The sequence below is a fragment of the Scyliorhinus torazame genome, chromosome 1 (assembly GCF_047496885.1).
Source record: "Scyliorhinus torazame isolate Kashiwa2021f chromosome 1, sScyTor2.1, whole genome shotgun sequence".
In the NCBI taxonomy this organism is placed as follows: domain Eukaryota; kingdom Metazoa; phylum Chordata; class Chondrichthyes; order Carcharhiniformes; family Scyliorhinidae; genus Scyliorhinus; species Scyliorhinus torazame.
Genome location: NC_092707.1, coordinates 137,938,030 through 137,955,130, shown reverse-complemented (window position 1 = coordinate 137,955,130; position 17,101 = coordinate 137,938,030). Strand labels below are relative to the sequence as shown.

Sequence of the window (17,101 nt, the reverse complement as noted above, 5' to 3'; positions counted from 1 at the left end):
GTACTGTCGGTGGCACTGGTGTTGCCATGTCATCCGGTTCTGCCCTCTGCGCCTGAGTTCCGTCAGTCTCGGGAAGAGGGCATTCAGATTAGCCGGTCACTGCCAGGGTCTCCTGGGTGGAAGGTGCTCCAGTGGATCCTCCTCCCTCCGGGTGCTCGTGGGTCCCTGGGTTACTCCATGGGACGGAGAGGCAATTGGTGTGAGTTCCCAAAGCCTCAACGGCATCTGGCGCTGCCAGTCCTGGAAGCCCCCCATTGTCTGCACCATGCTGTTGAAGCCCTCTGCCATGGTCCTCGGGGACTGAGCCATGCTTCAGAATTCTCCGGTCATGGATCTGACCTCTTTCCCCAGGCTTTCCACTGAGGGCGACACCAACTTCTCATCCAGTTTTTCTTTGAAGCTACACTGCCATTCTATTTGTTTCTGGTTTTCTGACTGTCGAGGTCAATCTGAATAAAGTAGTGGCTGGAGTGGAGACAGCACAAATTTATAGTCTTGTGTTTTTGTGCATGTATGGAGTTCTTTTTCCTTCTCCCAGAAAGCAGCCAATACAGCCCCCAAATCTGATACACCACTTTAATTCATAGTGAGCCATCAGCAGAGGGGCATAGTACTCCTCCTCCCTGACAGCACACTATAATATATAAAGTGAGCTCGCAACATAAACAGTTCATGAACCCCAGGGGCAGAAGTCAGAAGCCTTGTTCTGTTGCCCTTCTAAAGGAATTAGTCCAACATAAGTGCACCAAAAACAGAAATGAAAGCCGGCACATATCAGTAAATCTCACGTTGAGACTGTGTGAATCTACCAAATTGACTTTGTCAACATTCTTTTGTTGCCTGCTCACTATTTTCACAGGAGCCTTCCGAATTCTGTTTTCCGTTTCGCCAGGACCAACAAGGCAGGCCTATCGCACCCTGTGGAGCCATTGCAAACAGTATGTTTAATGGTAAGTTCCTGCATATTCTGAATCCCAATATAATTCAGTTGGGATTGACATGTACTCTAAATGAAAATTTACAGGCTCCCCATGGCCGGGCTGGGGCCATACAATGTGGCAAGCCGCTCAAATGTCCATTGACTTCGGAGGGACTGGAAAATCCCGTCAATGGAACGGCCGGAAAATCCAGCCCTTGGGCTGACATTGTAGCACTTTATGCAGCCGGTTGTTTTCAACCTCACCACTTTTTAATGCAAGTGTCATCTTGTACGCCCATAGCTGGTGGCACGGTAGCGCACTGGTTGGCACTGTTGCTTCACAGTGTCAGGGTCCCAGGTTCGATTCCCGGCTTGGGTCACTCTGTGTGGAGTCTGCACGCTCTCCCTGTGTCTGCGTGGGCTTCCTCCCACAAGTCCCGAAAGACGTGCTGTTAGATAATTTGGACATTCTGAATTCTTCTCCGTGTACTAGAACAGGCGACGGAATGTGGCGACTAGGGGCTTTTCACAGTAACTTCATTGCAGTGTTAATGTAAGACTACTTGTGACAATAAAGATTATTATTTGGGGATAATAATCCACCTATTCACTTTGTGCCTCTGTATTTCTGCAAAGCCTTAAGCAAACAAAACATTTGTGAATTAGAGTGATAGAATTTTGCAGCACAGAAGGAGGCCATTTGGCTCTCATGCTAGCTCTCGGAAACAGCTACCCACTTAGTCCTATTGCCCTGTCCTTTTTTCAAAATCTTTTTCTTTTGAAAAATATTTTTTTGAGGCACTTAGCTGGCTTGTAATAAAAAAACAAGGCCAGCAGCACGGTTTCAATACCCATACCAGCCTCCCCGAACAGGCATCGGAATGTGGCGACTAGGGGCTTTTCACAGTAACTTCATTGAAGCCTACTTGTGACAATAAGCGATTATTATTATATATTTATACATCAAACGCAACCATAAAACAAAACAAGCCATCAGGGCTGCAAATAATCAAATCACCTCAATACCTAACAGTTTTGGCGGTCCCGGGTCCCTCCATTCTAATAAGATCCGTCTCCGGGCTAGCAGGGAGGCAAAGGCCAAGACATCGACTTATTTCGCCCCCTGAACATCCGGGTCTTCTGAACTCCAAAGATCGCTAATTCTGGACTCAGGACCACCTTTACCTTCAATATCTCCCACATACGTTGGCAAACTCCTCCCAGAATCCCCCTCCCAGCTTCGGACAGGCCCAAAACACGTGGACATATTCGCAGGCCTGCCCGCACACTGCCCACACCTATCCCCCACCCCTTCAAAAAACGTGCTCATCCTGACCACAGTCATATGTGCCCTGTGGAGTCCCTTGAACTGAATAAGGCGAAGCCTGGCACACGACGAGGATGTGTTTACTCTCTTCAGAGCTTCCTCCCACACCCCCGCTTCCACCTTCCTCCCCAACTCCTCCTCCCACTTCCGCTTCACTACCCCCTATTGGGGCTCCCTCCCAGTCCATCAATTCTTTGTAAATTTCTGACACTTTACCTTCTCCTACCCCTGTCTTTGACACCACCTTGTCCTGCAGCCCCTGGGGTGGCAGGTGAGGAAAGGATGGTACCTGCTTCAGGACAAAATTCCTCACCTGCAAATACCGGAACCCATTCCCGACAGGCAACTCAAATTCCTCCATCTACCCCTCCCAGCTCGTAAAGCTGCCCCCCCATGAATAGGTCCCCAAACCATTCAATCCTTGCCCGCCGCCACCACTGAAACGCCCTGTCCAGACAACCCGGAGACAAACCTATGATTCCCGCAAATCGGTGCCCAAGCCGAGGCCCCCTCCAGCCTTGGATGCTGCCGCCACACCCTTGGGGCTGCCAGCACTGCCGTGCTTGTAGAGTACCTAGCCGGCAAGAACGGTAAAGGCACCGTCAACAGTACCCCGAAACTCGAGTCCCACTACCCACTTCCTAACGATGGCTATATTCGCCACCCAATAATAATTCATCAAATTTGCGGAGAGCTAACCCTCCCCGTTGCAGCAGCACCTTCACCCGCAGGGCCTTACCGCCCAGACAAACGTGCCCAGACAAACCCCAAAATAAGTGCATTCACCCTCCTTTTAAAACAAAAAGCCTTGGGAATGAAAAGGGAGATTCTGGAGCACAAATAAGAACTTCAGGAGAACCATCATCTTCACCGAGTGCACCCTTCCCGCCAGCAACAGCGGGAGTATGTCCCACCTCCTGAAATCCCCTTTCGTCTGTTCCACCAACCGCGCCAGATTCAGCTTGTGCAACTTTACCCACCCCTGCACCACCTGTATACCGAAAACTCGCCCCCACTACTCTAAACGGCAACTTCTCCAGCCTCTTCTCCTGCCCCCTCATTTGAATCCGAAAAACCTCACTCTTCCCCATATTCAATTTATTTCCCCAGAACCCACCAACTCCTCCAATGTGCCCAAAATCCCCCGAAATAACTTCCATGGGTTTGAAATGTAGAGCAGCAGATCTTCCACATATAGCGAGACCCCTATGCTCCACCCACGCGCACTCTCCCCCGCCAGTCCCTTGACTCTCTCAGCGCACTTGCCAGTGGCTCTATAGCCAAGGCAAAGAGCTATGGGGAGAGTGGCATTTCCTGCCTCATCTGCTGGTGCAGCCTGAACTGTTATGAACTCACCCGGTTCATTCATACACTCTCTATCGGTGCCCGGTACAACAGCCAAACCCAATCCACAAACCCCTGCCAAACCCAAACCGCCCCAGCACCTCTGACAGATAGTCCCACTCCACCCAATCGAAGGCCTTCTTCGCATCCATGGTGACCGCTGCCTCCACATTTCGTCTCTCTGGGGGCCTCATTATAACATTTAACAGCCAATTGATGTTGGCTGACAGATGTCTCCCCTTAACAAACCCCGTCTGGTCTTTCCCTCTCATCCCTGCACACAGTCCTCAATCCTTGAGGCAAAGATCTTGGCCAGCATCTTGGTTTCCATATTTAACAGTGAAATTGGCCAGTAGGACCCACACTGCTCCAGATCCTTGTCCCTTTTTAGAATTAATGAGATTGAGGCCTGCAATAATGTTGGGGGAGCTCTGCTCCCTCGCCTCATTAAACACCCTTAGCAGCAGGGGCTCCAAGTACCCCAAAAACGTTTTGTAAAATTCCACCGGGAAACCGTCTGGGCTCAGGCCTTCCCTGTCTGCATCGCCCCCATACCCTCCACCAGCCCAATGTGGGCTCCCAATCCCTCCACCAGGTCTTCCTCCAGCCTAGGGAACACCAATCCCTCCAAAAAACGCCTCATTCCCTCCACCCCGGCTGGGGGCTCCCGACTCATACAATCTCATATAAAAGTCCCCGAACACTCCATTCATCCCCACCAATTCCAAGACTGTGTGAGTCCAGGTCCAGGATCTTCCCCAGTCTCATAAACTTTACATTGTCCCAGTTCGAGGCATAAACATTCACCAGCACCACCGGCATCCTCTCCGATTTCCCGCTCATCATAACAAACCTCTCCTCGGAGTCCGCCACTATGCTCCCCACTTCAAAAGCTACCCGTTTATTTCTCGATACCGCCACCCCATTGTCTTCAAATCCAAATCCGAATGAAAGACCTGCCCTCCCCACCCTTTCCTGAGCTTAGTCTGATCCCCGATCTTCAAGTGCCTTTCCAGTAAAAATGCCACATTTGCCTTTAAACGAACACATGGGACCTCTTTTTTAATTTTTTAATTTTTTTAAATATTCAGAGTATCCAATTCTTTTTTTTTTTTTTCAATTAAGGCACAATTTAGTGCGGCCAATCCACCTCCCCTGCACATCTTTGGGTTGTGGGGGTGAGACGCAAACACTGGGAGAATATGCAAACTCCACACAGACAGTGGTCCAGGATCGAACCTGGGACCTTAGTGCCGTGAGGCAGCAGTGCTAACCACTGTGCCACCGTGCCGCCCAGACATGGGACCTCTTGACCGGCCCATTCAACCCTCCCATGTTCCATGTTAATAGCCTGGTCGCCACCCCGATCAACCATGGCCCCTCCTGGGACAGCCCGCGTCTCGCATTGCCGCAGGCCCGCCCTCGGATGCCCACCGTCATCAATGTTTCAAAAGCCCCTCCCCTGTCAGCAGTCTCTTCCCGCCCCCCCCCCCCCCCCCACCCCATGAAACACCAATCCCAACCCCCAGCAACATGCTAACCACTTGCTCAACCCTCACTGCCCTTCCATGAACTAGCCCGCCCAGCTAGCCTGGCAGCCCCCACCCATGGCGCCTAGCATCCCCCGCCACCCCACACCAACACTCTCCTGGTGCAAATAGCAACGTCAACATTCAAAGAACGAAAGAGACAAGAACAACCTCCCAACTCCCACAGAAGAACAAAGGACGATGGCTCCAGAAACACCACCTCCAAAGTTCAATGTCCTTCTCCTGCCAGTCCATTGCTTCTCACAAACTCCATCGCTTCTTCCGACATACCAAAATAATATTCTCGACCGCTGTAGGTCACCCAGTGGCAAGCCGGGTACAGCATCTCAAACTTCACCCCCTTCTTAAAGAGGGCAGCCGTCACTTTGTTAAAGCCCGCTCTCCTCTTGGCCAGCTCTACACCTAAGACCTGGTTACTTGAAGCTCACTGCCCTCCCAGGGTACACCGCCTCGTCTGCCTGGCCCACTTCAGGATCCGCTCCTTGTCCAGAAACCGGTGCAACCACACTACCATCGCCCTCGGCAGCTCGTTGCGCTGCGGCTTTGTCATTAGCTATCTGTGCGCCTGGTCCACTCCCAGGGGCCGTTCGAAGACCCCTCTCCCAGCAACGTCTCCAACATCTTGGCCATATACGAGCCTCGGTCCACTCCCTCAATGCCCTCCGGCACCCCCACAATCCTCAGGTTCTGTCTCTGGGAGTGGTTCTCCAGATCCTCCACCTTCTCCTGAAGCTGCTTCTGGGCATCTCGCATAATCCCCATCTCTGCCACCATTGAAATGACCTGCTCCTCATGCTAGTACGGGAAGCCCACCTTCTGTTCCATAGACCACTGAGATAGTGGGGCCGGTCCCTTACCCTCCGCCATCTTCCCCTGTGTCGCAGGAAATGTTTCTCGCTCCAGCAGCTTCACACGCCTAAAACTATTCCTGGTCCACGAATCCATCCACCGATGGAACAAACTCTTCCTGCACTTTTGACCACTAAAACCTCCGTCCGTTAATCGAGCGAAAAAGGTCCGGAAACACCGTCACAAGCGGGAGCTACCAAACGTACGACCACTCACAACATAGCCGCCACCAGAAGTCAAAATCTTTTTCTTTTTAACCAAGTATTTATTCACATACCCTTTTTTTTAAAGCAATCATGGACTCTGCTTTACTTTCTGATAAGATATTCTTCACTGTTTCTGATAAAATATTCTTTTAAACGAGATATTTATTCATCCTTTTTAAACTATTATGGATTCTGCTTCACTGTTTGTGATCAAATATTTTTCATTTTCTGATAAGATATTCTATGTCCAAATCTCTGTATTTTTATGCAATATACTAGAGCGGACATTTGACCTAACTGAGTAATTTTGATAGCACAACAAAATGTCCTGATGGTGTTTTCGGAGAGGCAACAATGTAGAGCGCAAAATATTGGGGTGGGGTTGGGGGAAGAGAGAGTGAGAGGGGCTATGCAGCAGGTTCGACCTTGCCTGGAGCATGATTCAAAATAACCTAAAGACCTCTCCAAGATATGGCAAAGTCATGGAAACATTTGTGAAGACTGGTCCTGTACTATATTTCCAGCAACCCTTGTGATGAACACATTGCCCACTGCCTCTCTCTTTGCCCCCATTACTCAGTGAAATGTGTAAATTCTGCTTCACTAATTTGTATGATGGGCTTGACAGTGCATTTCTATCTTTTAGATTCCTTTGTGGTTTATAAGGTAAACAACAGTGGAGCCTCCAAGGTGTCTCTAAATGGCAAAGGAATTTCTTGGTGGACGGACTACAATGTCAAATTCAATAACCCTAAATCAGACAATGGAACCGATCTAAAACAGGCATTTGAGGGTAAATTAACTTTCACTAAATGTTTCTACCAATCGAATGGTCTTTATGTAAATTTTGGTTCTTATCAAATCCTTTAGAGGGATTAGTAATGGTGTTTGGATAGACAAACCTAGATCAAGCTTCACAAGTTGGATTTTGCCTATGGGCTTAAGAACCCACTGTCTGACATCAATGGGAGTCAGACGCCCTCACTGTAAGGTACCTATTTGTGATTTTTTTTTTTCCCCCCTGATTTGTCCAATTAATAACCAAAAGGTCATCAATTATTGTAAAAACCCATCTGGTCCACTAACTTGCTATCCAATGAAGGATGGTGGGAAATTTCTGGAGTCACTTCAGCACTGATTGGTGACCTGAAATTCAGTGCCCGCACATCTCTGTTCCTACCTCCACATCCTGCTGCTGAAAATCCAGCTAAAGCCCTTCAAGCCCAGTGTTTAAACAAAGAAAGGGAAAATAGTCATAGTGTGCACAACTGGAAAGGCTTTTGTAGTTTGATTTTAAATTATTCATGTATAATCGGGGCAAAGGCTTGTCTGTACCTGTGGAGGAAATGTAAGTCTACAGTTAATTGTCCACTCTGTAGAATATGATGGCTCGCTACATGACCAGCTGGTTCATCATTGCGTAAGTTACAAAGATACTTCAATTGTACTTCATTCGGCTGTACAGCATTCAATATCTGGTTGTGAAAAGTGCTACCTACGCTCTTTCTTTCCCATTGGGAGTTACGTTCTATTTTTGCAGAATCATTTGAGTAAAATTCTCATTCAAGCAGCGCCAGATTGGTTCTGTAAAATTGTGTGGCAATGGCATTGTTGCACAGCAACTAGACTGGTCAGAAGTGAAAACCGCTGAATCACTAATTACTCATGTCATTTTACTGATGTTGGATGAATTTTATTTTCTCTGCTTTTTTAAAATAAGTGACTCTTCTTTTTGGTTATCAACCCCTATACACTGAAATTACAGGAACTGTAAAGCCTGCCAACTGGCCTAGACCTGCCTACGAGCTGGACACGAGCCCAGCAAACAATGGCTTTGTCAATGAAGACTTCATTGTTTGGATGAGGACTGCGGCCTTGCCAACATTTCGCAAACTTTATCGGCGTATTGATGGTGGGATGCAGCCAGGAAATTATTCTGTGGAAATAAGTTACAGTATCCTTGCATTTTTCAGAAGATAAAGGGTAAAGTCGCCATAGTCCAAATGACCATAGGCTGCTTTCCCCTTAGAGGGGGAGAGCTGACTGGTGGTGATTCACCCTGATGATCACCACACCTCAGGTGAGGAGCGAGGTTAAGAATAACCTCAGCTGGTACGTGACTTGAACCCGCGCCACTGGCCTCGCTCTGCATCACGAACCAGCAATACTGGGAGGACTAACTGGCTTATATATATTATAAATAAAGTAAACTAAGATGGCTCATTCTCGTGATGAGCGTTAAGGTGGTGCATTATGAGTGACACTTTTGGAGCCATTGGGGCTGTCAGTTCATATTATTCGAGAAAGGAAGTATCCATTTGAGTGTAAATTTGAATTGAGAAGAGTTGATGTGAAAGTCAGATTTTACCAACAGTTGACATTGAGTTTCCCTGATTATGTTACAAACCGGACTTTTAAATCTCTTTAGGCTCAATTTGAGGAAAATTGAATCCGATTTCCAATAACAGGAACAGAGTTTGCCCTTATTTGTTATTCCCACTAAAAGTTGAAATTATTGCTGCCCAGTCTGGGCACACACCCGATGAAACATTAAAACTCTGCTGAATAACTCTCACTAAAGATGCCTTGGGGCACATTTACTTCAATTTATCCATCCGTCGTGGAATTCAAACCACTGATCGGAATAATATGGTAGTCACGAAGAAATCCAATAAATAATTCGGGAGCATGTTTTATTTTGTTCAGAGTAATTAAAATGTGGAACACAGTACAGCCAAGAATCATCGAGAACAATGTTATTGATGACTTGAATGGGAAGCTAGGTATTGATATCAGGGATTAAAAAGAATGTGCTAATGGGGTTTGAAGAGGTGGGGGAGCATAAATACCAGCATTAACTGGGTGGGCCAAATGGCCTATTTTCTATGTTGTAAATTCTAACAAGTGTAATTATTCAGGTACCTAGGTATAAAAGGATTCTCCTTGATTTGAGATTTTACTGGTTCCTTCCAGACTCTCGAATGAAGCAGGTCACGCCCCCTCAAATATATTCTTGGGCTTCGCGACACGGTGGCGCAATGGTCAGGACTGCTGCCTCACGGGCCGAGGACCCGGGTTCGATCCTGGCCTTGGGTCACTGTCTGTTTTGAGTTATATATGGCCATGCTAAATTGCCCCTTTAATTGAAAAAAAAAAAAAGAATTGAGTACTCTAAATTTATTTTAGAAAAAAAAGTGGGATGGGGAAGAGAAGTGAGGGGAGAGTTTTTCTCTGTGGCCTGTGTTACAAAACTGCAAATCCATTGATAAAGAACAGGCTGACACTGCGTTCAAGAGCAGTGTTGTTCAGCTTTCCTACCTGTCTACCCTCCTGCTTTATGCTGCCGAGGAAAAATATGTAGCCTGGCACCAGAAAACTGACAATTAAAGCTACCGATTTGTTGTGTATTTCTTTTAAAAAATTAAGGTGTAAGTGATGGGAATCTGTTATCCCTTTCTAATCTAGTTTATAAATGACTCCACTCTCACCCAACATGGTTGACCTTTGGTGCTCTTTGAAGAAGCTTAACTTTTTAAAAATAAATTTCGAGTATCCAATTATTATTTTTTTCCAATTAAGGGGCAATTTAGCGTGGCCAATCCACCTAACCTGCACATCTTTGGGTTGTGGGGGTGAAACCCACGCAGACACGGGGAGAATGTGAAGAAGCTTAGCTACTTGGGCAACTGGATTAGGGCAATAAATGCAGACCTATTAACAGCTCTCTTATTTTAAGAGCAAATATATATTAAAATAGCTATCTTTGAAAGGTTTCTCATCCATCAGCTCTAGGTTCCGCTCAGGGCCTCCCACTGTTCTGACTTGGATATGGTTAGATGTTCCTTCATTGTTGTTGGGTCAAAATGGTGGAGGTTCCTACATAACAGCACTGAGAGTACCTTCCCCATGCAAACTATGGAGTAGGCCACCTTTCATCGAGAGCAATTGGGGATGGACCAGTGGTGCCCACTTCTCATAATTGATTTTTTAAAATAAGTAATGCTGTACTCTTTCTGGTATTGTTGATGCCATGGTTCTGGTTCTCCTTAACGTTCTCTTCAGATTATCCAGTGTTGAGTTTCAATGGAAAGAAACTAATAACTTTCAGCACCATATCTTGGATGGGTGGGAGGAACCCATTCTTGGGAATTGCTTATATTACTTGTGGTAGTGCCTGTATTGTTACAGGAATTGTAATGTTCATTGTCTACATTAAGTATCATGGACGGCACGTCTTCAAAGAGGACTAAGCGCAACAGTGTGCGATACTTGCGCCTTTCAACGCGTGATCCTCACTGGGTGATTTGTCTCCGAAACTGTCACCTAAAAGTTAACGGTACATTTACCACATTAATCTTGGACAGCACAGAATTTATTTTACCCTTGCCATTGATGATTTTATATTGTACATCTAACTGCAGCCCGAATGATGTGTGCATGTTTTGAAATTATTTTAATTTCACATTTATTTCCACTGCATTACATTTATAATGGCGAAAGTCAGGTGATTTAGCCTCGACTTAGTGAAAATGATTATTAGAATTGTGAGCCAGCAGGGTACCAATGGACCCAGCAGTTAAATTTCTTGTGTAGTCGTTCCACCTATTCGGTGTTTGGCTGTTACAGTAGAATTCTATTGTACAAGTCTCAATTTTCAATAGCCACAAAAAACGCTTAATGGGTCTATCATTTAATTATTAATTTCATATATTACGAAACTGTTTAAATGTTTATGCTAACACTATCTTGGTCCCTTTTGATCAGGTTTGCTGATGTGCTTTCTGTTAAGGGAGATCTTCATCAAAATTACAGACACCAAAAACTCACTGCCTCAGTTTGTTGACATTTTTATATGGAGAATTCCAGTGGTAAACCTTTAAAGTCCTTCATGTTTTTCCAGAAAATTGGAAACCAATACACTGGGAATTTATTCACTTGGGCCCGGCTTTAATACCAGAGCATTTTCTATAAACTGACCTCCAGTTAACTCATTTTGCCAACTGCTTATCCCCAAGCATGATTTTAAAAATGTAATGCCCAACCCTGGCCTTGCCTCAAACGGCAAATCGAAACATTGTTACATAAACGGGAAATGCTGCAAGTGTCTAGCTGGCCAGGCAATATCTGGAGAGAGAAGCTGGCTTGTCTCAGGCTTGTGAACTCTGAACTTTTCTCAGTTCTAATGAAATGTAGTAGACTTTGAGCCGGTGGAGATGATTGTCAGAATGGGACAGGTAAAGGAGGCACGAGTCTCTGGGTTCCACAAAGGATTTTTAAAATTAATCTTTGGAAAAACTTGTCTGCTGTTGGCTGACATCCATCACAAGTGACAAATATTGCACCGGGATCATTTGATGGGTGTTTGGCCACCTGACACAAACACAAACATTGTCTGCAAATGAGGCACCATTTCACCCAGCAAACTCTCCCTTCCATTTTGGGGATGGAAGTCCTGATTGTGAATTTTGACATCTGATCACACGCCTGTCCTTGAAGAAATGTGTGAAATAATGGAAGAACTTGGGCTGATTATGAACCCGATAGGCCATGATATAAATGCAGCTTCCATGACTGTAGCTATAATGCCAGCCGATAGGGTTGTTAGTCTGTTGTGGTGGAGTGGTTTTATGGACTCTCTCAATCCATATGAGGGAATATGGGGAAGCACCCAATCCCACCGGATAGAAATATCCTCTCAGGATATTAAACTAGAGCCTTCCTTGACTCACCAGGCCTATACAAAGCAAGTTTCAAATCATGTACATTTTGATCATAGAATCCTCACAGTGCAGGAGGAGGCCATTTGGACCATCGGTTCTGCACCGACCCTCCAAAAGAGCATGCCGCCCTACTCGCATAACCCCACCTAACCTTTGGTCACTGAAGAGCAATTATAGAATGGCTAATCCACCTAACCTGTACATCTTTGGACTGTGGGAGGAAACCCACGCACACACTGGGAGAACGTGCAAACCCCACACAGTCACCTGAGTTCGGAATTGAACCCAGGTCTCTAGTGCTATGAGGCAGCAGTGCTAACCACTGAGCCTCACTGCTGCCCTTTCAACACAGTTGTTGAAAGACTCCGTCCAGTCATGAATGGTGTGGAAGTCTTAGAGTTATAAACTGGGTCATCGCTTCACAAGGATCCGTTTAGCCACCAGCTTTTCATGACTCTAAATAAGTGAAAGAGGCGTTAAACAAGTTGATACACTTTTCAGTGTTTGGGGCTGATATGATTGGTAGTTTCATTAATTCTCTGTTGTAAGGGTCCTTCCTGTTTATTCCCTTATTTCCCCTTTTGTTTTTGCTTTTATTATTTTAATCCATGGGATGACTAATGGACATATCACTTTAAGGCAGGGTTTTTCAAACTCAGGATCACGACCCATTGGTGGGTCATGGGAGGGGGGGGGGGTGTCGGGAGATTCCCGGCACGATCGGTCATGGCAACCCCGATCGCAGGAGAAGCGCCCTACAACCGCAGAGGCTTTTAGAAATGTTGGCTGCAACTGGCTTTTAGGTTGAGAATGCCGGCCACCCCATGCATCTGGCAGTGCGCAGGCCTGAAGCCCAGTGGGGCAGACTGCCTCTTCCTGACATCAGCATGCTGTCCCAGCACTATTGCCTCCTGATGTCACCGTGCTGTCCCAGGACCAAATTTATTTTTTAGAATGGCAGAGTCTACCCCCACCCCCCCCCCCCCCCCCCCAGAAGGGGCAGCAGAGAGCAGGTCACACGTCCAGCACATGCACTGAATGCTTTGGGCATGAAATCACGGAGGACAGTTTCCTCCATTTTGTAACTGCCAGCAAGCAAGCAACAGGAAAAACTGAAGATGGATCAATTTTGTAATAAGGAAGAGAGAACCAGAAACACAAACAGGCCAGGATCTCACAACTGAATCTGCTGGAGAGTGCTTCTCAGGAGAGTTCACGGCAGGACAAAACAGTGCCAGTGTAAGCTCCAGAGCCTCTGATAAACAACCCATTAAGAAGAAGCTGAAATCGGGAACAAAAGTATAAAGATATTTCTTGAGGTATGGTTTTATTACTATGGGCAGCACTGTAGCACAGTGGTTAGCACTCTTGCTTCACAGCGCCAGGGTCCCAGGTTTGATTTCCGGCTTGAGTCACTGCGGAGTCTGCACGTTCTCCAAGTGTCTGCGTGGGTTTACTCCGGGTGCTCCGGTTTCCTCCCACAAGTCCCGAAAGACGTGCTGTTCGGTAATTTGGACATTCTGAATTCTCCCTCTGTGTACACGAACAGGTGCCAGAATGTGGCAACTAGGGACTTTTCACAGTAACTTCATTGCAGTGTTAATGTAAGCCTACTTGTGACAATGAAGATTATTATATTGTGCCAGTGCAAATCAGGATGCAAAGCCCATGTGTGTTATCTACAGGGAAATACTGGCAAATGTAAGTTACAAAACTTCAAAGGCATTGGAAGACTAAACATGGTGAATTCAAGGCCAACCTCCTGGTTTTTTTCAAAGGATGCAGTGAGAACTTAAATCATCAGCTGAAGTCCTTAGCAGAAATGTCAATGAATGACAAAGCAAGTGAGATCATGAGGACCAAGCAGGTTCACCTGTCACATTAATGGTAAGTGAAAATAGTGTGTCATGAAGTGCAGGAGACATGGGCCGTGAAGATTGCCTGGCGTGGATCGGTTGGTAAAACTGAGTTCGGGGGGGAAAAAAGTTTGAAAACAACTGCTTTAAGGCAAACAGCCTGTATCTTTAATTCAAGCAGGAAGGAGTCTGAAGGCTGTGCTGGTTTAAACTGGAGTTGCAGACTTGCCAACACCAAAGAGAGAGATGGGTTGGGATTCGGTTTGATTGATTTGGCTGGTGACTAATGAACAGGCCCAAAAGGCTGTGCACTGCAGATAACCGGTAGTGATTGGATCTGATCTCACTGGAATGCTTTCAGAGTCCCGAGGTTTCAGTTTGACTCCTGGCACCAGAAAGGAAAGAACCTCTCCGTTTTCCCCGCAGAAAGAATGGCCGGGATTCTCCGTTGGCTGATGCTGAAATCGGGAAATGGGATTGGGCGGAGAATAGCTTCCAATGCCAAAATCGAGGCAGGTGCTGGTTTGACGCCAAATCGCGATTGTCACTTCCAACGGCGTCAATACAACGCATGCCGCGCGTAGTTTAAACACCGTTGGCACGAGATCCCGCGGCGCGATCCATGTGTGTTTTTAAAAATCATGAACCTAACGTGGTGGCTGCTGAGGGAGAGAGAGAGGAGGTAGGACACGGAGGGAGCGACTGCGGGCTGACGGCCTGGACACTGACCATGCTGGCTTGGGTGAGGGAGGGCTTGCCGGGGAGGGGTGATGGGGGGGGGGGGGGGGGGGGGAACATGCCAAGTGGTGGTATCCAGGCACGGATCGCCATTACGGTGGCAATCTTGCTGACCACCCACCTTGGCCCTGGTTCTGCACAGTGACACCGGCTGTATGATGCCCCCACTGTTCTCCCCACTGCCCCGCCCCAAACTCCCCACCCAACCGACCGGTGGACCACCCAGGACAACACCCATGGCAGTCCCTAGAGAGGCTAGTGTCAGCCAATGGTACCCCTGGCATCAGAGATGGGCACCAGAGCCAGGGGCTCCCACAGTGCCGGACACCTGGGGCAGGGGTGAGGGGATGGGTGGGGGGCAGATCCCGCAGTGCCAACCAGGGCAACCATGTAGCCCATTGGACCTGGTTGGGCACAGGGTTATGCACCACGCTAACATGTCGGCCTTTCACTCCCCTGCAGACATTGGTTGCCGCAGCTCTGCATGATGCCCTGCGGCTGCACGAGCTGGCGCCCAAAGAGGAGGTAGAAGCTGCAGCCGCGGATCGTGCTGCAGAGGGGCAGGATGGAGAGTGAGCCGCCCAACAGGCCGAGGAGGTGGAATTGCCAAGGCGGCACCACAGGAGGCCTTTTGTGTACCGCCGTCGCCTGACATTAGAGCACCTGCTGGACCGGGTATGCCGTTGAAGACTGCGGCTGAGCAGTGAGACAGTGCAACACATCTGCCAGATGATGGCACACCTGGCACAGCAGAAGTATGGGGGAGGACACTCGCTCCTGCTGACTATCAAGATGATGGTCGCCCTGAACATCTACACGATGGGGTCCTTCCCGGCGCCGGATGGGGACCTGTCCAGGATCTTTCAGACCTCGGTGCACAGGTAAATCCATGCTGTCACGGAGGCCCAGATCAATACGTCCATTTTGATGGGACCGAGCCCACCAGGATGCCTGGACAGCGGGGTTCGCTGCCATCGCCAGGATGCCTCTGGTCCAGGGGGCAATAGACGGGATGCATGTTGCACCAAGGACACCTGCGGATAACAGGCCATTCTACACAAACAGAAAGGGGTACCACTCAATGAACATTCAGCTGATCTGTGACCACCAGCTGCACATCGTTCACCTCTGCGAAAGAAACCCGGGCAGTGTGCACGATGCCTTCATTCTGGCACACTCGGTGATCCCTGACATGTGGTCGCCATGCTTCCACACTGTCTTCCTGTTCACCTCTACCACATAGGCATGGTCCCGGGCGGGGACACAATCCAGCCTGGTAACCAGAGTGGGCTTGAGGTGAAATTCCTGACTAGAACCAGTCCCCCACTTCAAACAACGTGTCACCTTTTTGTGAAACATGCTGATTTCTCGGAGGCGTGACGTGCCTCCACGCTCCCCGCCAGATTTGGGAAAATTAAGGCCAGACAAGTCCAGACGGCCCATAAGCAATTCCGATGGTGTGACCCCAGTGGTAGCATGGGGGTTCATACTATAAGACAAGAGCATGTTGGCCAACCTATGGCGTCGAGGGCGGTCTGATTGCTACTTCATAACATTCTTTAAAATTTGCTCAGCCCTTTCCACCATCTGTTGCAACTTCTCCACAGTGAAAGGTGTGTCGTTGTCGGAAACTTGGCTTCGGGGAAGCCGTGGGTGGCGAACCCTGCGCAAGATGTCTACTGTAGCCATTGAGGTGGTCACTGTCATCCCCTGATTGGACAACTGTTTCGAATGAGTATCTACCAAGACAGAACATTCTGCCAAAAAAAGCGCCTGCAAAGTCCACATGCACTCTGGCCCATGGACAACTAGGTGACTCCCAAGATAAAGGTTGGCTGCTGGTGGCAACAACTACTGTACCTGGCAGGGGTGCACTGACGCACCATGTTTTCAATGGACACGATATAAGGCGCAATAAAGAGAGTCCCGTGTTTGGATGCATATAGCAGGGTATTTCTCCGCGCCTGCAGCGCCAAGAACGATCCTGGTATCAAATGGACTGGTCTCGGTCAGGAACGCCTGATCGTGTTCACACTTACCTAATTTCCTGTACTGGTGAGCTCAGCTCGTCAGTGTAGGAAGAGATCAGGACACCATTTTTAAATGCCGATCCGATCACAGAGCCCTCCTCGGACACCACATCTTGGCCGCCAGACCCCACCCTGCCCCAACCTACCTCTTAGGGGGTCCTTGAGCCCCTACTCACCCCACTTCATAAGGGCAGGAAACCCCTGGGCCTGATCCCTGGCAGCCAGGCACTTTAACACTGCCAGTCTGGCACCCTGGCAGTGCCCCTTCCAGCCAGGCACTGCCATCTGGGCACCCTTGTACCAGAGTGGCCGTGCCAGGTTGGCAGTGCAAAGGTGCCAGGGGCAGCAGGAGTGTCATGGTACTACTCTGACCAAAGCCTGACCACACTAAGGCCTCCAATAGCTCAGGAGCCACCCCCACCCCCCCCCCCCAGGTTTTTTACACCTGACCCACGCTTGTGTGTACTAGTGCTAAACAACGTCATGGCAAGGCTTCTGAGGCGTGGGCGTTCATTCCCCAGCCTCCGAAGAATCGAGCGTTCATTCACCAGTCTCAGGAGAA

The 17,101-nt window shown here is 48.2% G+C and overlaps 1 protein-coding gene across 1 annotated transcript in view; it reads left to right on the top strand.

Moving 5' to 3' along the window:
- The window catches only part of tmem30b (transmembrane protein 30B), a 61,841-nt gene extending 50,820 nt beyond the window's left edge, over positions 1-11,021 (top strand). Inside the window, exons 4-7 of the mRNA XM_072500907.1 lie at positions 860-950; positions 6,842-6,988; positions 7,961-8,149; positions 10,258-11,021. Of these exons, the coding sequence (XP_072357008.1) occupies positions 860-950; positions 6,842-6,988; positions 7,961-8,149; positions 10,258-10,445 (615 nt within the window). The 3' untranslated portion in view covers positions 10,446-11,021. The remainder of the gene's footprint in view (positions 1-859; positions 951-6,841; positions 6,989-7,960; positions 8,150-10,257) is intronic.
- The last annotated feature ends 6,080 nt before the right edge of the window (positions 11,022-17,101 follow it).